This window comes from Myotis daubentonii, chromosome X (assembly GCF_963259705.1).
Source record: "Myotis daubentonii chromosome X, mMyoDau2.1, whole genome shotgun sequence".
NCBI lineage: Eukaryota > Metazoa > Chordata > Mammalia > Chiroptera > Vespertilionidae > Myotis > Myotis daubentonii.
In genome coordinates, this window is record NC_081861.1 from 93,335,790 (window position 1) to 93,358,967 (window position 23,178).

The 23,178-nt window shown below is 42.6% G+C and overlaps 1 protein-coding gene across 3 annotated transcripts in view; it reads left to right on the forward strand.

Annotated features, from left to right (window-relative positions):
• Nucleotides 1-23,178, forward strand: part of OPHN1 (oligophrenin 1) — a 571,284-nt gene that overhangs the window by 533,209 nt on the left and 14,897 nt on the right. For 2 of the 3 annotated variants that reach the window (XM_059679643.1, XM_059679644.1), the window contains exon 21: nt 16,636-16,950. The exons of the other annotated variant lie outside the window; for it this stretch is intronic. In XM_059679643.1, coding sequence (XP_059535626.1) covers nt 16,636-16,950 — 315 coding nt within the window. The remainder of the gene's footprint in view (nt 1-16,635; nt 16,951-23,178) is intronic. 3 annotated transcript variants of the gene reach the window in all.

Here is a 23,178-nt window from a genome sequence, read left to right on the forward strand (position 1 = left end):
TCTTACCATTTGCAACAGCGTGGATGGAACTGGAGAGCAATATGCTAAGTGAAATAAGCCTGTCAGGGAAAGACAAATATCACATGATCTCACTCATTTGTGGAATATAATGAATAACATAAACTGATAAACAAAAACAGAACCAGAGTCATAGAAGCATCAAAAAGACTGTCCAACCTATGAAAGCATGGGGTGAGGGGGTAAGAGATAAACCAAAAGACTTGTATGCATGCAAATGAGCATAACCAATGGACACGGATGCGGGGGATGGTGAGGACATGTGCTGGGGTTGGGGGTGGCTGGGGAGAGGTTAATGGGGGAAAAGGAGACTTATGTAATACATTAGACAACAAAGAACTTAAATTAAAAAATAATTACTGTAAATATAAAATGTATTAAATTCTCCACTCGGTAAACCTAGAATGGCTGAATGGATAAAGAAAAAGATTAAAGTATATGCTGTTTACAAGAGACTCACTTTAGCTGTAAGCATACATACATATATTCTGAATGTGAAGAAGTAGAAAATGTGTTCCCTTGCAAATGAGAGCAAGATTGCCTATACTTATATCAGACAAAATAGACTTCATGAAAAAAACGCACATGAGACAAAAAGGGTTATTTTATAGTGATAATTATATATTTTGTCAAGAAGACATAACTGTTGTAATATATATATCTAATCTAATAAAAGACAAACATGCAAATTGACCATACCTTTACTATGCCTTAAGCCACGCCCACCAAACAATCAGAGCGACTATATGCAAATTAACCCAACTAACATGGTGGCTGGAGGCCACGGAGCTGGAGCAAGCAGGAGGCTTGGTTGCCCCAATGATGGAGGAAGCCAAGCTTCCCGCTTTCCACGGCCTGGCTCTGAGCTCCACTCAAAGCAACAAAGTTTCAATTACAGAAGGTAAATAAACCCCAGATACCTGCTTTCAGCCAGCCCTGGCCATGGAGCTGGACCAAGCAGGAGGCTTCCCTCCCGCCCACCCTGGCTTGCTCTGAGCTCCTCTCAAGGCAATGAAGTTTCAATTATAGAAGGTAAATAAATCCTAGAATTTAAAAAAAAATGGAAATAAGGAGAGGCTGGGAGCTTCCCTCGCCAGGGGGCTTAGCCAGCCTGAAAACGGCCCTCAGCCCTTCACCAGACTGGCCAGGCACCCCAATGGGGACCCCCCACCCTAAATGGGGTGTGGCCACTCTGAAAACAGCCATCAGCCCCTCACCCATGCTGGCCAGACCTCCATGGAGTGAGGGTCCCCATTGGGGGGGGCTTGATCAGCCTGCAACAACCATCAGCCCCTCACCCAGGCTGGCCAGGCACCCCAGTGGGGATCCCCACTCTGAAGGGGGTGTGGCCAGCCTGCAAACAGCCATCAGCCGCTCACCCAGGCTGGCCAGGTTCCCCAGTGGGGACCCCCACCCTGAAGGGGATGTGACCACCTGCAAACAGCCATCAGCTCCTCACCCAGGCTGGCCAGGCACCCGAGCAGGACCCCCACCCTGATCCAGGACACCCTTCAGAGCAAACCAGCCGGCCCCCACCCATGCACCAGGCCTCTATCCTATATAATAAAAGGGTAATATGCAAATTGAGCCTAACAGCAGAACGAATGGGAATGACTGGTCACTATGACACACACTGACCATCAGGGGGCAGACTCTCAATGCAGGCGCTGCCCTCTGGTGGTCATTGCGCTCCCACAGGGGGAGCTCTGCTCAGCCACAAGCCAGGATGACTGCTGCCAGTACAACTGTGGCGGTGGGAGTCTCTCCCGCCTCCTCAGCAGTGCTAAGGATGTCCAACTGCAGCTTAGGTCTGCTCCCCGCTGGCAAGTGGACATCCCTTGAGGGCTGCCAGGCTGCCAGAGGGATGTCTGACTACCAGCTTGGGCCCAATCTCTCAGGCTGGTCTGAGGGACCCTTCCTAGTGCACAAATTTTTGTGTACCCGGCATCTAATATATATATATATATATATATATATATATATATATATATATATATATACACATATATATATATATGTATATTAGCATCTAAGTATGTAAAGCAAACATTAACAGAAATGAAGGGAGAAGCATACAGCGATAAATTAATAGTAGTGGACTTTAAGCACCCACTTTGAGCAATGCATGGATCATCCACACAGAAAAATCAATATGGAAGCAGCTGACTTTAAAAACAATATAAACCAAATGAGCCTAATTCACATATACATAACACTCTATTTAACAGCAGTAGAATACACTACTTTTCTTCAAGCACACAGAGAAAATTTTTCAGTATAGATCACATGTTAGGCTACAAAACAAATCTTAACAAACTTAAGAAGATGGAAATTACATCAAATATCTTTTCTGACCATAATGGTTTGAATTTAGACATCAGTAATTGGATAAAAACATGAAAATTCACAAATATGTAGAAATTAACACAGTCCTGAAAAAAACAGTGGGTCAAAGAAGAAATAAAATTGAGAATCAAAAAAACTTATCGTGAAACAAAAATGGAAATACAACATATTAAAACTTATAGGTTGCAGAAAAAGTTGTTCTACGAGGGAATTTTAGTGACAAAATCCTTTATTTAAAAAAGATAAGATCACAAATTAATAACCTAACTTTAATCTCAAGGAACTAGCAACAAGAACAAACTAAGGCCAATGTTAGGAGAAGGAAGGGGGAAGAATGATCAGAATGCAAATAAAAGAAATAGAGTTCAGGAAAACAATAGGAAATATCAAATAAATTAAGAATTTTTTTAAAAAAAGAAAGATGAAACTGACATTTATTAAGAATAAAAAAAGGAAAACTCAAATAAGTAAAATTATAAATGAAAGAGATGTTACAACTGACATCACAGAAATATAAAGAATCATAAACAATTGTGAACTATTTGGATAATCCAGAAGAAATGGATAAATTCCTAGAAACATATAACCTACCTAGACTGAACCATGAAGAATTAGACAATTTCACCAGACCAATAACAAGTAAGGAGATTGGATCAGAAATCAAAAATCTCCCAACAAAGAAAAACCTCACATCAAACATTTAATGAAGAATGAATACCAATTTTTCTCAAACTCTTCTAAAAAATTAAGAGGGGAGGAATTTATTTTATGAGGTCAGCATTAACTTGATATCAAAGCCAGATAAGGATAAGAAAAGAAAACTGCCAGCCAAGATCCCTGAGGAACATAGATGAAAAAACCCTGAACATAATACTAGAGTTGGAATTTATCAATAGATTAGAATGATCTTATACCATGACCAAGTGAGATATATCTCTGGGGTAGATATAAGAATGGTTCAACATAAAACAGTGATAGAATGAAGGACAAAAATCATATGATTACTTCAGTAAATCCAGAAAAAACAGTTGATGAATTTTATTAATCTTTCATTATAACAATTCTCAAAAAATTAGATATGTAAGGAATTATATGCTCTGGCTGGCATGGCTCAATGTATAAAGCATGACCCACGCGCTGAAGGATTGTGGTTTGATTCCTAGTCAAGGGCATGCACCTGGGTTGCAGGCTCAATCCCCAGCCTAGTTGGGTCACTTTCAGGAGGCAACTAATCCATGTATCTCTCTCACATCCATGTTTCTCTCTTTGTCTTTCCCCCTCCCAACTCTCTCTAAAAAATATTAATGGAAAAAATATCCTTGGGTGAGGATTAGCAACAAAAAATGTACTTCAATATAATAAAGGCCATATATGATAAACCCACAGCTAACATCATACTCAAAGGTCAAAACAAAACAAAACTGAAAATATGTCATCTAAGATCAGGAACAAGGATGTCTACTATCTCCACTTCTATTCAACATAGTACTTGAATGTACTTAGAAATTAGGAAAGTGAAAAAAAGAAATGACATCCAAGTCAGAATGGAAAAAGTAAAATTGTCTATGTTTGAAAGTGATGTAACCTTACATGTAGAAAACTCTAAATACTACTAAAAAATTGTTAGAACTAATAAGTGAATTCAGTAAAGTGCATGATGCAAAATCAACATAAAATTTAGTTGTTTTTTATATACTAACAATGAACTATACAAAATGAAATTAAGATAACAATCCCTTTTATAATAGCATGAAAAAAAAAAAAAACACCTTAGGAATAAATTTAACCAAGGAGTTGAAGTCCTATGTACTGAAAATTAGAAGGCAGTGATGAAAGAAATTGAAGACAAATAAATGGAAAGATATTCTGTATTCATGTAGTAGAATAATTAATATTGTTAAAATGTCCACACTACCCAGAACTATCTACCAATTCATTGCAATCCCTATAAAAAATCCCAATGGCGCCATAGCTGGTTTGGCTCAATGGATAGAGTGACGGCCTGCTGACTGAAGGGTCCCAGGTTCGATTCTGGCCAAGGGCACATGCCTGGGTGTGGGCTCAATCCCCAGTAGGGGGCGTGCAGGAGGAAGCCAATCAATGATTCTCTCTCATCATTGATGTTTCGATCTCTCCCTCTCCCTTCCTCTCTAAAATCAATAAAATGTATTTTTAAAAAATCCCAATGGCATCTGCTGATGGACACTTAGGCTGTTTCCAAATCTTAGCTATTATAAATTGCACTGCTATGAACACAGGGGTGCATATATCCTTTCTGATAGGTGTTTCTGAATTCTTGGGATATATTCCTAGAAGTGGAATCACTGGGTCAAATAGTGGTTCCATTTTTAATTTTTTGAGGAAATTTCAAACTGTTTTCCACAGAGGCTTCACCAGTCTGCATTTCTACCAGCAGTGCATTAGGGTTCTTTTTTCTCCACATCCTCACCAACATTTGTCATTTGTTGATTTGTTAATGATAGCCGTTCTAACAAGTGTGAGGTGGTATCTCATTGTCATTTTGATTTGCATCTCCTGGATGATTACTGACTGAACACTTTTTCATATGTCTCTTGGCCTTTTGTATGTCCATTTTGGAGAAGTGTCTATTTAGGTCCTTTGCCAATTTTTTATTGGGTTATTTGTCTTCCTTCATTAAGTTGTATGAGTTCCCTGTAAATTTTCAAGGGTAAACCCTTATTGGATGTATCATTGGCAAATATGTTCTTCCATGTAATAGACTCTCTTGTTATTTTGTTGATGGTTTCTTTTGCTGTGCAGAAGCTTTTTATTTTGATGTAGTCCCATTTGTTTGTTTTTTTCTCCTTAGTTTCCATTGTCCTAGGAGATGTATCCATAAAGATATTGCTATGAGAGATGTCTGAGATTTTGCTTCCAATGGCTTCTTCTAGGACTTTTATGGTTTCATGTCTTACATTTAAGCCTTTTATCCATTTTGAGTTTATTTTTGTGTATGGTGTAAATTTTTGGTCTATCTTATTTTTTGCTTGTATCTGTTCAATTTCCCCAACACAATTTATTAAAGAGACTGCCTTGGCTACATTGTATGCTATGGTACAGCTATACAATGGAATACTATGCAGCTGTAAAAAAAAAAGAACTTTTACCATTTGCAACAGCATGGATGGAACTAGTGAGCATTATGCTAAGCGAAGTAAGCCAGTCAGAGAAAGATAAACATCACATGATCTCACTCATATGTAGAATCTAATGAACAACATAAACTAATGAACACAAATATACCCAGAGACATGGAGATATCAATCAGATGGTTAAACCTCAGAGGGAATGCAGGGGAGGGTGGAAGTGGGGGGAGATCAACCAATGAACTCATGTGTGTATGTGTATAACCCATGGACACAGATGGTAGGGTGGTGAGGGCTTGGGGGAGAAGGAGGGTTATAGAGGGCAATGGGGGAGATTAGGGACATATGTAATACTTTCAACAATAAAGATTTTTAAAAATTCCAATGGCATTTCTCTTAAAAATAGAAAAAAAATTCTAAAATTAATATGGTACCACAAAAGACCTCAAATAGCCAAAGCAATCTTGAAGAAAAACAAAGTTGGAGACATCACATTTTCTGATTTCAAAATATAGTACAAAGCTATAGTAATCAAAACAGTATAGTACTGGCATAAAACGGATATTTCGACCAATGAAACAGAATAATGAGCCCAGAAATAAATACAACATTTATGGTCCCTTGATCTTTAACAAAATTGCCAAGAATACAGTGGATAGCCACATGCAAAAGAGAGAAATTGGACCTTTAACTCACACCATGTACAAAAATCAACTCAAAATGTATTAGACTTAAGTGTAAGACCCATAACTATGAAACTACTAGAAGAAAACATAGGGGGAAAGCTTCATGAAATTGGTCTGGGTAGTGATTTTTCTTTTTCTTTTGCATATGATACCCAAACCACCAGCAACAAAAGGAAAATAGACAAATGTGATTGCGTCAAACTAAAAAGGTCTGCATAGCAAAGGAAACTATCAACAGAATGAAAGACAACCTACAGAATAGAAGCTATTTGCATACCATATTATCTGATAAGAGGTTAATATCCAAAATATGTAAGGAGCTCACACAACTCAATAAAAAATAACTCAAATTTTAATAGATCAAAGGATCTGATTAGATATTTCACAAAATAAGACATGTAAATAGCCAACAGTTATATGGAGAATGCTCAACTTCACTAATTATCAATGAAAAACAAATCAAATTCCCAATGAGATATCACCTCACACTTGTTAGGGTGGCTAGTACCAAAAAGACAAAATACAAGTGTTGATGAGGATATAAAGAAAAGGGAACTCTTATACACTGTTGGTGGGAATGTAAATTGGTACAGTCATTATGGAAACAGTATGGATATTTCTTGAAAAACTGAAAATAGAACTGGGGTATATATCTAAAGGAAATGAAATCAATATCTCAAATAGATATCTGCACTTTAATGTTAATTACAGCATTATTCACAATAATGAAAATAAGGAAATAACCTAGTGTCCATAGATAGATGAATGGATAAAGAAAATGTGGGAGGTACACACACACACAGACACACAATGGAATACTATTCAGTATTTAAAAAAGATGGAAATCCTGTTATTTAGGAAAACAGGGATAAACCTAGAGAAATTTATGATAAATGAAATAAGCCAAGGACAGGCAGACCAATAATACTGGATGGTCTCACTTAGATGTGGAATCTGAAAGTCAAACTCATAGAAACAGAGAATAAAGTAATGGTTGCCAGGGACTTGGAGAGATGGTGAATGAGAAGGTGTTGATCAAAAGGTACAAAAGTCAATTTATGCACAATGAATAAGTTCTGGATAGGTAAGGTATAGCATTGTGCCTATGGTTAATAATACTGTTGTGTACTTGATATTTGAAGAGAGTAGGTCTTAAAAATTCTCATCACATAAAAAAAATCAGTAACTGTGTTAGGTGATGGATATTAATTAACTTCATTGTTGTATTCATTTCACAATATATATCCCTGTATCAAAACATTCTATTGTGTACCTAAATATATACATTTTTTCCCTTTTTGCTCAATCTCTCCATGCGCCCTCCCCCAATAACTGGCAGCCTACTCTCTACCTATGAGTCAATTTTTGTCAATTATATTTCAATAAATTTGGGGAGAAATTCCCCAAAATGCATGGGTAGGGTCCCTAAGCCTGGCCAGCTATCAGGGCCAATCTGTGGGGCACCTGGCGGGGTGATGTCTGGGGGGTGCTGGTACTTGCCTTGGCCTGCCTGGTGCTGCCTGCTCACTGGCCTTGCCGCCCCCACCCCCCACTGCTGCCACTGGTCACCTCCCTCTGTGGGAGCGATGGTGTGTGGGGGGGTGCCACACCTTGGCTGACCTGTTGCGCATCTTCCCCCTGGTGGTCAGTGTGTGTCACAGTGACTGGTTGTTCCACAGTTTGGTCGATTTGCATATTAGGCTTTTATTAAAAAGGATAGTCATTATGTTGTACATGAGCTATACAGACTTATTCATACTATATAACTGCCACTTGTTACCCTTAGACCAACATCTCCCTGTTCCCCAAGCCCTTACCAGCCCCTGGTAATTACCATTCTTCTCTTTGTTTCTATGTAGTCAACATTTTAGATTCCACGTATCAATGAGGTTATGCAGTCTTTTTTTTTTTTTTTTGTCTTTTTTTTAATCTGGTCTATTTCACTTGGGATAATGTCTTCCAGGTTCATCCATAGTGTTGCAAATGGCCAGATATCAATCATTTTTAAAACTAAATGTCAAATTTCTTTATTCATTCACCTGTTGAGTGACACTTAGGTTGTGTCCATTACTTATTATCTTTTGAATTATACACATGCTAAATGGGCATCAATTCATTCTCATTTAGTGCTCATCACTTACTGTATGAGGTAGGTATCTAATAGTGAAGGTATTGGAGGTTTAGATACGGTGAATAGTTTGCCTGATTCCCACAGCTACTAAATAACAGAGCAGCAATTTGCTTTCATCTTATTCCAGAGCTCATTTGTGTATTATAATATTGTAATTCTTTTTTTTAATAATTTTTATTTCTTGAAGTATTACAAAGAGTATTACATATGTCTCCTTCCCCCCCACCCCTTGACATTCCTCCGGCCTCCCCTACCCCCTAGTGTCTTGTGTCCATTGGTTATTCTTATATGCATGCATATAAGTCCTTCAGTTGATATCTTAACCCCCCCCAAAAAACCCTCCCCAGGCTTCCCACTGTAGTTTGACAGTCTGTTCAATGCTGCTCTGCCTCTGTATATACCCCTGTTCATCAGTCTATACTGGTCCCCATTATCTGTCCCACCCTCACTGGAGCCGTGCCAACCTCACCGAGGCCGTTTTGTCCTCACCAGGGCCATCTAGACCTCACCTGGGCCGTCCCGACCTCAACGGGGCCACCGTGACCTCACTGGTGTCATCCCTACCTCACCGGGGCTATCCCTACCTCACCGGGGCCGTTTTAACCTCACTGGGGCTGTCATGACCTCACCGGGGCTGTCTCAACCTCACCGGACTGTCTCAACCTCCCCGGGGCCATTCCGACTTTACTGGGGCTGTTTCGGCCTCACCGGGGCTGATTCACCCTCACCGGGGCTGTTTCAACCTCACTGGGGCCATTTCAACCTCAACAGGGCTGTGCCGACCTCACCGGGGCCGTTTTGGCCTCACCAGGGCTGTCTGGACCTCACCAGAATCGTCCCGACCTCACCAGGGCCGCTCCAACCTCACCGGGGCCGTCCAAACCTCACTGGGGCCGTTTCAACCTCACCAGGGCCGTCCCGACCTCACTAGTGCCGTCTCAACCTCACTGGGGCCGTCTTGACCTCACCGGTGCCGTCTCGACCTCACCGGGGCCATTTCAACCTCACTGGAGCCGTCCTGACCTCACCAGGGCCGTTTCAACCTCACCGGGGCCGTCCGAACCTCACCGGGGCCGTCCCGACTTCACCGGGGCAGTCTGGACCTCATGGGGCCGTCCCGACCTCACCGGTGCCATCCCGACCTCATCGGGGCCGTCCTAGCCTCCCTGGCGCTGTCCCAAACTCACCGGGGCCGTCTTGACCTCACTGGGGCCATTCCGACCTCACCGGGGCCATCCCGACCTCACCGGGGCCGTCTCGACCTTTTCAGGGGCATCCCGACCTCACCGGGGCTGTGCCGGCCTCACTGGGGCCGTTTCAACCTCACCGGGGCCACCCTGACCTCCCTGGCACTGTCCCAACCTCACCGGGGCCGTCTCGACCTCACTGGTGCCGTCTCGACCTCACCGGGGCTGTTTCAACCTCACTGGGGCCATCCCAACCTCACCGGGGCCGTTTCAACCTCACCGGGGCCATCCCAACCTCACCGGGGCCGTTTCGACCTCACCGGGGCCGTCCCAGCCTCACCGGGGAAACACAAAGTTTGGCACTCTGTCCCCTCTGAGAGGCTCCCCACCAGACAAAATCTCCAGGTGTTCCTGGTGGCTGAACATCCAGCACGCCTGCTTGGACTTTGCCCTCCACCAAGTGCACAGACTGCCCGTCAGCCGTCCCCCAGCGTCCTACGTGAGATTAGAACCGGTGGGCTTGCTTGTGCACCTGCTGGTACAGCGGTTCCACATCACCGGCCCAGCCGGGCCCGGCCCCGGCCTGCCCCGAACCCAACTCCGCCCCCTGAGTGCGTCCCTCCTAGATACGAGGAGGTGAAATCTGCAGCCTGCTGGGTTGGGCTCTGTACTTGGTGCCTCTGCACATCCTACTCAGTCTCAATGCTCTTCTTTCTATGCAAGGAGTTGATATCTTCAGTTTGTTGGGTTGGGCTCTGTACTTGGTGTCTCTGCACATCCTACTCAGTCTCAATGCCCTTCTTTCTTTCCTTCCAGTTGTAGAGCTTCCACTGGGCCAGCTTTCCCATGGATACGTATGATATCTGTTTGTCCTATAGTTGGTAGTTTCGACGTTGTTGTGGGAGGCAGCACGCACAGGTCTGTACTTAACGCTGCCATCTTGGTTCTCCTGGGTCTGCTTCTTGAGTGTGTCTCCCATGGGTGCGAGAAGTTGAAGTCTGCAATTTGTTGGGTTAGGCTGCAAAAGCGTAGGTGGGTCTTTTTGTGCCCCTGGCACAGCTTGGATGGGGATGTAAATTGATTAGGGCTGGGTCTCAGGGAGTTGCCAGGGTGGAGCAAATAGCAATGCCGTCTCTGCGGCTCCTCCCCTCTCTGGGGCTCTGGGACTTCGCGTCCTCCAGTGCTGGGGAGCAGCTGTGCAACAGAGCCTCCCTTGCTTTCTGATGGCTGCAAGGCCGTGCCACCTCTCCCCGTAGGGTCTGGTGCCTCATGATCCCACCCGAACCAGCTCAGTGGATTCGAGAGTTTGTAAAAGTGCAGGCATTTCCTCTTGTGCCTCTGGCACAGCCTGGATGGGAATGTAAATTGAGTAGGGCGGGGTCTCAGGGAGTCACCAGGGCGGAGCAAATAGCAATGGCAGTGTCTCCATGGCTCCTTGCCTCTTCGGGACACCGGGACTTCGCGTCCCCCAGTGCCAGCGAGCAGCTGTGCGCCAGAGCCTTCCTCGCTTTCCAACTACTCCAAGGCTGTGCACCTCTCCCCATAGGGTCTAGGGCCTCAGAGACCCACCCTGAGCAATCTGATTGAATAAAAAACTGCGCATCCAGTTGCAGCCTGCCTGGCATGCGACTGTGTACCTCTGTTTTTGACACCTCTGTAGCTCCTACTCAGTCTCACTGTGCTTCTTTCTTTCCTTCCAGTTGTAGAACTTCCACTGGGCCAACTTCCCCATGGTTCTGAATGGTGGTTGTTTGTTTGTCTTATAGTTGGTAGTTTCAATGATGTTGTGGGAGGCAGCACGCACAGGTCTACTCCCTATGCCGCCATCTTGGTTCTCCTCTATTGTAATTCTTATACCGTCTAAATGCTATTCTAAGAAGGAGCCACTCCTTATACTCACCACAGTTCTTTTCCAGTAGAATTTCATTGTTTTCACCCAAACTTTTTATTACACTTATATGTAGTGCTTTAGTGAGTCATTCCACCATCATCATGGGCTCCTTCACATCCCCATATATAAGCTCTGTTCATCCACCCCCTTAATATCTATTAATCTGTCTGGTTTTGCTACTACTATTCCAGTTTAGATCTTTCTCATAAGCAGTCCCTTATCTGGTCTTTTTTCCTCTAGTTTCTCTAATCTGTTATACTTTTCATAATGAATCTAAAGGGATAGTCTAAAAATACATGTAATAATGCCATTTCTCTGTAAAAAGTTATGGTCCTCTGCATTCCAATGATAAAGTTCATATTCTTGAGCATGGCATTCATGTTCTATATTATGGCATTCATGATATAGCCCCAACCCACCTTAATAATCTCATATCCAGCTACTCACATTTTTCATCTAAAATAGGTTTCTATGATCAAACCACACTGAACTTTTTAGTTTAATTTTATATTTTCTTAGACAAACCATGATATTTTACTCCTCCAAGTTCTGTTTGAAATCCCCCTTTCCTTTATTCCACTTACTGTAATCCTTCAAGTGCCAGCTCAAATGTGACCTATTTTTCAAAGTGTTCTCCAGCCAGACAGAATTAGCACTGTCCTCCTCATAGCACTTATTTTCATGATTCTGCTTATATTTCAATAATTGATGTATTTATCTTGCTGGGCTAGTGTGAAGCCTCTCAAAGCTCCTCCCCACTACTTGCCCACACATAGAAGAGAGGCCTCCCTGTCTGATAAGGATTCACTCCCAATTCTCTGCAGTTTCTGAATCTGGCCTGTGTGTTTTTATTTGAAAATAGATGTCTCGTTAGGGGGATGATACTGAATTCTTATTATCTGAAGGAACAATGAAGTCTCTCTTCAGAAAGAGAGTGGACTCTTGGAAACAGACTTCAAGTTTTGAAAACTAGTTCTGCCACACTGGTTTTGTAACCATGAGCCTCTTAGTGCCTTATATTCCTCATCTGTAAAAAGGGACTAATAAGAGTTTACTACCTTAGCCCTGCTGGTTTGGCTCAGTGGATAGAACGTTGGCCTATGGACTGAAGGGTCCCAGGTTCAATTCCTGTAAAGGGCACATGCCCTGGTTGTGGGCTCGATCTCCAGTGAGGGGTGTGCAGGAGGCAGCTGGTCAGCGATTCTCTCTCATTGTTGATGTTTCTATTTCTCTCTCCCTCTCCATTCCTCTCTGAAATCAATAAAAATATATTTTTAAAAAAGAGTTTACTATTTTATAGACTAGTTTTGAAGATTACATGAGATAATCCATGTAAAATATTTACAACAGGGACTGGCACAGACAAAGTGCTCAAGTAATGGCATCTGTTAGTATTACCATTGTTGTTACTGTCATTATAATAATTGCCATTTTGTCATTATTTTTCAACATATCCCAGAACTTAGAAATGGTTACCCTGGCAGAAGGGCAAAAGTACCCATCACTTTTATCATTCCATCCCCTATTTTTGTGAGCTAAGAAAAGATCCTTCCTATGTGGAAGTGACACTGTGTAGGTGCACACCTCAATGAAACTATACTCTCTTATACTGTATTGAGATGGTGATTATACTGTTATGACCTGTAAGGCACAGATTACCCCTGTTGTGTCCCCTAAAGGAGAACAGGGATGCAATTTTCTAGGGTCTCTCCACCAGAAGAAGAAAGTATTCAGATGGAAACAAGTAACTGAGATATTGGGCCTAAAGCATATGGGAGAAGGATTTCATGTCACTATTTATGTCATTGTTTTGAGAGGGTAAATGTGCTTGCAGTTACTCCTAAGTGCTGGATGTTTAAAGGTGGCCTGTGCTTCAAAGCATGTCCTGGAAGCACATGATCTAGTTACATGGCAGTCCTGTGTTTATGTCCCTACTGATATTTATGAGCCTTTGCTAATTATTTTTATTTGGTTGCTCTAGTGTGATAGCAATTATATGAGGGTTAAGAAAAGTAGGATCATGTATCTACCCTGGACCAGAGTACAGGAACTATAGATGAACTCCTCTTGGCCCTGAACCCTATGGTGATGGCAGTGATTGGTGACAGGTTCCAAGGAGAACAAAACTCTCTGGCTGAAAAAGTCTTTGCAGAAAACTTAGCCCTGCCTTTCCAGAAGGAAACTGTTGCCTCACTGCCTACCTGAAGCATAATAGTATAAATAATAACTAACAATTATTGCATATATATTATGTACCAGGCACTGAAATAAATTTACCATCTCATATAATCCTCACCACAACCTAGAGAGGTACATACGGTTATTATTCCTATTTCTCTGTGGAGAAAGTTTGAGAGATATTATGAACTTACCTAAGATCCCACAGTTAGTAAGAAGCAGGACTAAGAATCAGTCCTGGGCACCTAGCTCCAGAGCCTGCATTTCTTTTTTTTTTTTTTTAATCCTCACCTGAGATATGTTGTGTTTTTATTATTACTAGAGGCCCAGTGCACAAAAATTTGTGCACTCAGGGGGATCCCTCAGCCTGTGCCCTCCTGCAGTCTGGGACCCCTCGGGGGATGACCACCTGCTGACTTAAGCCCACCCCCTGGGGGATTGGGCCTAAGCTCACAGTCAGACATCCCTCTGGCAGCCCGGGAGCCCTCAGGGGATGTCCACTTGCCAGTGGGGAGCAGGCCTAAGCTGCAGTCGGACATCCTTAGCGCTACTGAGGAGGCGGGAGAGGCTCCCACCACCACCACTGTACTGGCAGCCATCAGCCTGGCTTGTGGTTGAGCAGAGCTCCCCCTGTGGGAGCACATTGAGCATCTTCCCCCTGGTGGTCAGTTTGTGTCATAGTTGACCAGTCATTTCCAGTTGTTCTGCTGTTAGGGTCAATTTGCATATTACCTTTTTATTATATAGGAGTGCCTGGCCAGCCTGGGTGAGGGGCTGATGGCTGTTTTCAGGCTGGCCACAACACCTTCAGTGTGGGGGTCCCCACTGGGGTGGCTGGCCAGCCTAGATGAGGGGCTGAGGACCATTTTCAGGGTGGCCACACCTCCTTTAGGGTGGGGGGGATCCTGCTGGGGTGCTTGGCCAGCCTGGGTCAGGGGCTGATGGCAGTTTGCAGGCTGGCCAAGCCCCCCAATGGGGACCCTCAACCCATGAGGGTGTGGCCAGCCTGGGTGAGTGGCTGATGGCTGTTTTCAGGCTGGCCACAGCCCCTTCAGGGTGGGGGGTCCTGCTGGGGTGCCTGGCCAGTCTGTCTGGGTGAGGGGCTGATGGCTGTTTGCAGGCTGGCCACAACCCCCAGCCACCCAAGCTCCCAGTGGAGGCTGGCTGGAAGCAGGTATCTGCGATTTATTTGTCTTCTATAATTGAAACTTTGTTGCCATGAGCGGAGGCCACAGCTAGCTCAGAGCAGGCGGGAAGCTTGGCTTCCTCCATTGCTGGGGCAACCAAGCCTCCTGCTTGCTCTAACTCTGTGGCTGCCAGCTGCCATCTTGGTTGGGTTAACTTGCATATAATCGCCCTGATTGGTTGGTGGGCGTGGCTTGGGTGTAGCGAAGGTATGGTCAATTAGCATCTTTGTCTTTTATTAGTGTAGATTATTATTGCTTTTGAGAAGGAGAGAGAGAAAGAGAGAGATCAATCAGTTGCCTCTTATACATGCCCCAACCAGGAATTGAACTCACAACTTAGGTTTGTGCCCTGACTGGGAATAGAACCCACAACCTTTTAATGTTCTAACCAATTGAGCCACCCAGCCACAGCCAAAGCCTGCATTTCTTTTATTATTATTATTATTATTAATTTCTAAGCCTGCATTTCCTTTAACACTTTCTTTTTTTTTAATTCTCTGTACCTGCCAATTTATTTTATTTTTTTTAATTATTTGTTGAAAGTTTTACATATGTCTTCCCCCCCGCCCCCCGCTTCCTCATTGACCTCTCCTAGGCTGCTCCTGCCTCCCAGCATTTGCCCCTACCCCCTATTGTCTGTGTCCATTGGTTATGCTCATATACATGGATGCAAGTCCTTTGGCTGATCTCTTACACCACCTCCCTTCCCTCCCCTGCCTTCCTTCTGAAGTTTGACAGTCTGTTTGATGCCTCTATAGCATTTTCTTTATGGTGCATTTTGATCATAAACAGAAGATGAAAAAATAGTATAACTTACTCCCCATGTACCTATTACCCAGCTTTGACTTTTACCACCGCACACCCAGTTGTGTTCCATCTACACCCCTACTCAGTGCCCCATGATGACATTATGACATTTTATCCATAAATGTTTCAGTATGTCTCTTTAAAAGATTAGCATTCCTTTTACTCAAAATCACAACGCATCATCATACCTAAAAGAAAAGAAAAAACAAAACACAAATTCCTTTAAATTACTACCTATGTAATTAATTTCCACACTGTCATTTTCTCATATTTAATGTTTTTAAAAATCAGGATCCAAATACGATACATGTATTACAATTGGTTGACATGTCTCTTGGGTCTCATTTAACTGACCAGAAGCTCTGTTCTTAACCACTATACTCTGATACAGGTTCTCTGTTACTAAGGAAGGTGATTTTAGAGGACTACATTAACTTATTAAAATTCATTTTCAAAATTTTGCGTGTATTTGTGTAAGTTAATTTTTCTAGGGAGAGCATCCCTGGTTCTCATTACAGTCTCAAAGCTTTAAGTAAGTAAGACTCAGAACAACTGAAAAGCATGTACCAAATACTATATTTTTTCAACTGTCACAGGGAATTATATAGACCACAAAAGCTAGATGACCATAAAATGGCTAGTTGAGTTTTATTTTCTATGAAGATGAAGAAAGAAGTTAAATTCTGTTAAGTTTATTAACTTTAAATTTGAGAGGTCTTTACAAATTACATTTGAGGTCAATAGAATTGGTTAAGGAGTACTTGATGTTTCTTTTAAAAATTTAATAGAATATATAATTGATTGATGACTCTTAAGTTCGTTTTGAATAAAGCATCTTGGTAGATTGTGGTTTTATTGTGAATTGTAGTGGTGAAAATCATACTCAGAACTTGAATTCCCTATCTGGTGTGACTTGTGACTCCATGTGAATTGGTACAGGTAGAGACTGATTTTTTAGGATATTTTTGATTTGATCCATAATAATAGCTCCTTTGCAAATGTGTACAATTTTTCAGTTGTATGCATGTATACAAGTACAAAATGAAAAGGTGATAAAGATTATCACTAATCTTACTCTTTGCACCAACTTTTCCTAGATAAAATTCAACATCAAACACCCAATGGTACTGTCATCAACAGTATAGAAATCCCCAAACAACCACAATACCCCAACCTGCCTATTCAGAAGAGTGGGGAATCTGATCCTGGGAGAAAGTCCCCAAGCAGACTTGCTTCAGATGGCAAATTGGAGTCCTGCCCCGAGGTGGATGTGGGAAAATTGGTGTCTAGGCTGCAGGATGGAGGAGGGAGCAAGGCCACCAATGGACCTGTGTCAGGCTCTGGGCCCACCAAGGCCTCCTCTTCCCACATAAAGAGACCAGCTCCTCGGCCCCTAGTTCATCACAAGGAGGGTAAGTGCTTGGGAATCCCATGGGAACCAAAACTGAACCCAACTACTTTGCATTTTGAGATCTTTCTGAAATTGGAGATATATAAGTAGAAATTGGTTCCATTTTACTACCACTAATATTGGAATGGTAGACAAGAACATAAAAATCATTTACAATAATTGCTAGAATATAAGCTTCATGAGGGCAGGGAATTTTAACTTCTTTTATTTACCTCTATATCCCATGTGTGAACAATGCCTAACTGTCCCATAGTAGGAACTCTTTATTTGTGGAGTAATTTAAAATAATTATATTATTTATTATTATTATTATTATTATTATTATTATTATTGCTACTGTTGCCATATATTAGGCATCTGCTATGTGCATGGCACTGCAGTGGGCACTGACATGCTCTTTTTGATCCTCACAACCATACTGTGAAGAATGTATTATTATTGTTTTCTTTACTACTGGAAATATGAGGTTCCTAGTGGTAAGTGACTTGCCAAAGGCTACTAACTGGCAGAGCTATGCTCTAAATCCTACCAAGTCTTGTAGGCACCAAATCCTTTGTTTTTTTCAATAAAGCACAGGTATCACTTTACCTTTTTATAAGAAGCTTTGAATCTGTGAACTATTATTTTCTTACTAGAGGCCGATGCACAAAAATCATGCAAGAGTAGGTCTTCTTTCCCCCAGCTGCTGGTATCGGCTTCCCTCTGACACCAGGACCCAGGCCTCCCTGTGGCTGCCGGCAGGCATCTGGGACCCGGGCTTCCCTCGCAGTCCTGGCTTTGTCTGGGAGGTCATCCGGAAAGATGTCTGGATGGATGTCCAGTCCAATTAGCATATTATGCATTTACTAAAGGCCCAGTGCACAAAAATTTGTGCACTATGAGGGGGGGTCCCTCAGCCCATCCTGTGCCCTCTCGCAGTCTGGGACCTCTCGGGGGATGACCACCTGCTTGCTTAGGCCCGCTCCCTAGGGATTGGGCCTAAGCTCACAGTCAGACATCCCTCTGGCAGCCTGGGAGCCCTCCTGGGATGTCCACTTGCCAGCGGGGAGCAGGCCTAAGCTGCAGTCTGACATCCTTAGTGCTGCTGAGGAGGTGGGAGAGGCTCCCACCACCACTGCTGTACCGGCAGCCATAAGCCTGGCTTGTGGTTGAGCAGAGCTCCCCCTGTGGGAGCGCACTGACCACCAGGGGGCAGCACCTGCATTGAGAGTCTGCCCCCTGGTGGTCAGTGTGTGTCATAGTGACCAGTCATTCCCAGTCATTCTGCTGTTATGGTCAATTTGCATATTACCCTTTTATTATATAGGAGTGCCTGGCCATCCTGGGTGAGGGGCTGATGTCTGTTTGCAGGCTGGCCACAGCCCCTTCAGGGTGGGGGTCCCCGCTGGGGTGCCTGGCCATCCTTGGTGAGGGGCTGAGGGCCATTTGCAGGCTGGCCACAGCTCCTTCAGGGTTGTGGGTCCTCCTGGGGTGCCTGACCAGTCTGGGTGAGGGGCTGAGGGTCATTTTCAGGCTGGCTAACATCCCCAGTGGGTATCCTCACCCCATGAGGGTGTGGCCATCCTGGGTGAGGGGCTGATGGCTGTTTGCAGGCTGGCCACAGCCCCCAGCCACCCAAGCTCCCAGTGGAGGCTGGCTGGAAGCAGGTATCTGGGATTTATTTGTCTTCTATAATTGAAACTTTGTTGCCATGAGTGGAGGCCACAGCCAGCTCAGAGCAGGCGGGAAGCTTGGCTTCCTCCATCGCTGGGGCAACCAAGCCTCCTGCTTGCTCCAGGTCCGTGGCTGGCAGCCGCCATCTTGGTTGGGTTAATTTGCATATAGTTGCTCTGATTGGCTGGTGGGCATGGCTTAGGGCGTAGTGAAGGTACGGTCAATTAGTTTCTTTGTCTTTTATTATTGTAGATTATTATAGAACCTTACTCTCCAATTTTGTAGAAATAAGAACAAAAGAGCCACAACTTCTGCAAAACACCCAGCAATTGCACTTCTGGGAATTTATATGAAGAAACCTAAAACACTAATCCAAAAGTATATATGCACCCCTATGTTCATTATAGCATTATTTACAATAGCTAAGATCTGGAAACAGCCCAAGTGCCCATCAGTAAATGAGTAGGTAAAAAAGCTGTGGTACATTTACACAATAGAATACTACACAGCTGCAAAAAAGTAAGAACTCTTACCATTTGCAACAGCATGATGGATCTGGAGAGTATCATGCTAAGTTAAATAAGCCAGTCGGAAAAAAGACAAGTGTCATATGATTTCACTCATATGTGGAATTTGATGAACAAAATGAACTAACAAGCAAAATAGAGACAGATTCATAGATAAAGGGAAGGCAGACAGCTCTGGTAGAGGGCAAGGTGTGTTAGGGAGTGCAGGGATTGAACAAAATAGAAAAGAGGAAGAATTCATGGACATAGACAATAGTGTGATGTGGCGGGGGTGGAGGTGGAAGAGAGTATAGGGGGATAAATGGTAATGGAAAATAATAAAATAAATAAAGAAAAATTACAAATTCATGATGTGGCTGGATTCTGCATGTTTAATTGGCTACATCATTTGGAGAGTCATGTAGGGAGTTTTGGACTAATCCAGCGGAAATTTGGGGAGAATATAAATCTATCAAAACAATATAGTATAATGGAAAGAATATGGACTTTGATAGCACCCAGGCTTAGATCCAAACCCTGATTCTTTTACTTAGATAACCTTCTAAAAATGTGCCTTATGTTTTACATCCTGCCCTATTCCAAAGACAATTTAAGGCATTTCACAATATAGAAAAATATAAGCACTTAAAAATAGTAATAATTTATTTAATAAACAAATGTTTATTGAGTACTTACTGTGTGCTTGTCCCCATTCTAGGTATTGAGGATGTTAAAGTGAATAAGACATATAGGTATCAGGGCTTAGCTAACTATGGCCTCAAGTGATTATAAAAACTCAATAGAAAAATTATATATCATAACACATGAAAATTATATGAAATTCAAATTTCCTTGTCCAAGGACATATGCCCCTTCATTTATATATTGCCTAGAGCTGTTTTTGCACTACAGTAGCAGTATTGAGTAGTGGAGACTCTGTGGCCTGCAAAGCCTAAAATTCTAGAGTATAGGTAAGAAACATTAAGGCCAAGAAGGTGAAAAGGTATAATTGTAGGAAGATGGAAAGAATGGAATTAGTACACAAAATGTTTGTCGTGAAGCCTTATACACTTGCTTTAGCATTTGGCTCCAAACTTTCTTGAGAAAATAAAAATGGGGGAAAAAATCCCTCGATGGTTATATAATTCCAAGTTCTTAAGGTGACAACAAGCCAGTTGTTCAAGTAAAGCACAACTCTTCTGCTTTTGAGAATAGAAAATGTTTCTAAGAAGCATTTTCGCCCATGGATGGTTGCATATAACAGCCTCAGCATGAGTTGATGACATTGTCTTAGGGCACAATTCAGTAAAAGATATTCTGTGGGGGATCCAATAAGATTATCCCTAAGTAACTGACTCTGCATTCTCTAGCTCAACACACTGAAGCATCTGTATTATTATAGTTAAGTTATTTAACCTCTTTGCACCTAAGTTTCCATGCCTATAAATGAGAAAAACAGCTCACTCCACAGAATTATTACTAGGGTTAAAAATGAATAACAATATTCACAATATGTTATTATTTCCTTCCCTTTGCCCTTTCCCACTGTAGGACTTGCCTCTTCTGGGAAGCAGCCAAGTAAGGCCAGACTTCGATGTAGACATCTGCTTCAATTTATAAGTCATATATTGACCTTCACATCAGTCTAGTAGAGAGTTGTGTAACTTAGCTTATGTTCATCACAGTAAAGTTTCTCTTGCCTGTCGCCAACCCTTGAGGTCAGCCAGATCCTATCTTCTCAGCACACACAGTAACTTAGCCCTCCCTATCAGTTCCGCCTCCACCATCTTCTGCTGCAAAGTTAAATCCCAGGGGCATTCCCCTTTTCCCCTTCCTCCACAGTCCTGCCCCACGCTGCTGGTGGTCACTGCTCTGATCTAATTGTTTCAGTTAATAAAAGTACTGACTTGACTGTCCAGTGTTAGCCAGACGATTTAAATTTCTGCCACAGAATTGCCTTGCTTTGCTTGCTGCCTAAGGCTAGTGTGATGCAGCTTTTTTTCAAAGTTTCATGCCTCTAGCTTTGGTTACAGAAAGCATAACTGAGGCAGTAGTTCTAGCCTTGATCAAAAATTAATCAAACCTCTGGTGTTGCCTCTTTGAACCTTGCTCACTCCTACTTTCTACTTTCTCCCTTCCTCCCATTTTGGCTCCCACTCCAGTGATAGATTCCAGGCATAAGTACGGATATCAATTAAACCAAAGCTGCAAAAAGCTTTCTGACTCTGAGCTATAAGGCAACAGCTTGAATGGCAGTGTCTGAGGGAGGGAGCTGTCATCTCAGCAGACCTACCTTGCAGTTGTCACTTTACTTTGCCTGTGTTGTTCAGAGCTTTGCCTATCATCCTGAGTGTCAGTGCACAGGCCTCATTGCTTTAGTGATCCAACTATGCCACTGTCCTGTCCCTTACCTTTGCCCCTTGCATTGATCCAATATTTGAATGGACTTGATAGTCTCCAAATTTTTTCTTAGCAATTAAAAATAGCAAAAACAAGGGGCATGCTAAATTGCTTTGTTCCATGCAAACTTTACAATAAGATCAATATTGTTTGCTGATGTAGTTTTTCCAAGGGTCCTTTTGTATTCCTGACATGGAACTGGATACTTTCTCTACTTCTGTTATATCTAATCATGTGATAGACTATGATGTAGGCTTTGTTCCCCCCCTCCCCCATTTCATAGATAGAGAAACCAAGGCTCAGAGAAGTGAAATAAGTTGCCCAGCCACCCAGTTTGTAAGATGTAGAGATAAGACTTGAACCCAGACTTCTTGAGTACCACATTATTTTTTTCTTTATTGATTAAGGTATTATATATGTGTCCCTACCCCCCATTGCCCCCACCCTCCCACTTGTGCCCTCACCCCACTAATGTCTGTGTCCATTGGAGTACCACATTCTTATTTCTTAAGTGGCTATAGCTACCTTCCTCTTTCTGCTTTCTAAGAACCATTCATTTGCGGGGAGCAAAATAATACAAGCCTAATTTCCTCCCTTCCTTTGATGTTACTACCTGTTACCAGGCCTGGCTTTGGAAAGGGTATTTGTGTAGCTACTACATTGGGACTTTGGGCTTTCCTTTGGGGAATGGAAGGACAAGACATATTCTTGCATGTATTTGTTTATTTATTCAGACATAGTGCTATGCAATGGGACAGATGAAGATGAAAGTCCATGGTCCCTGCCTTTCAAAGGTTCATGGAGAGGCTGGCATGTAAGCAGTCAGTTGCAGTCCAGTGTGATCCATGTTCCTAGTGGGGGTGAGAAAAAATTCCAGTAGGAGCATGGGGCAAGCCCTTCACTCTATCTGAGGTTCTGAGATAAAAATTGGGAATATATCCACACTGGGACCCTATACCATGTGGATTTAGGGGACCTTCTTAGCTCTTTCCCTCTGTCTCATGGGAGAGAAAAGACTGCATTGTGATGGCATGCTCTTGGGCTTGGAGAAATAGTGCTTGTTAGGCCTTATTCAGCCACAGGGCCATTGGTTCTCCACTGGAGTGACTAATCTTATGAGTGGCATTTGCATCTGCTCTAAAATATTAGTAATAGACTTGCTCTTGCAGTAATGGGTTGTGCTAGCCATTAATCCAGGTTTTCTTGTTTGGACTCATTATGCTTTAATTATCTACTGTGTTTGGTTTTCATTCTCTGCCTTCTCTGAAGCCTAACTTCAGATTGATCCAAAAGGGTAATTAGTGGCTAAAAGAGATAAGATGCTTTTAGGTAAGTATAGGAAGTATCATAGAAAGAAAGATATAATTCTAGAAGACTGGGGGAATCTACATGAGGAAACAATCTCCCCTTATTCTGTGTCCTCAGGTTGGGTGTAGATTGGTATAAGGAAAGGTAGAAGAAAGTTGGTTAAGGTTGAAGATTGATAGCCTAAGAAATCTATGAATGTTAAGATTTTTTTGGTTATAGTCATTTGACAGAGAATTGGGAGGGAGAGAACAAATTGGGTTGGAGAGGGAGGTCAGATTTATAGTAAAAGTCAGGTTGTGGACTAAGGTTGAAAAGAAATTAATAGGAACTGCAGTTTGGTAGAAAGACCATAGGCTCAAAAA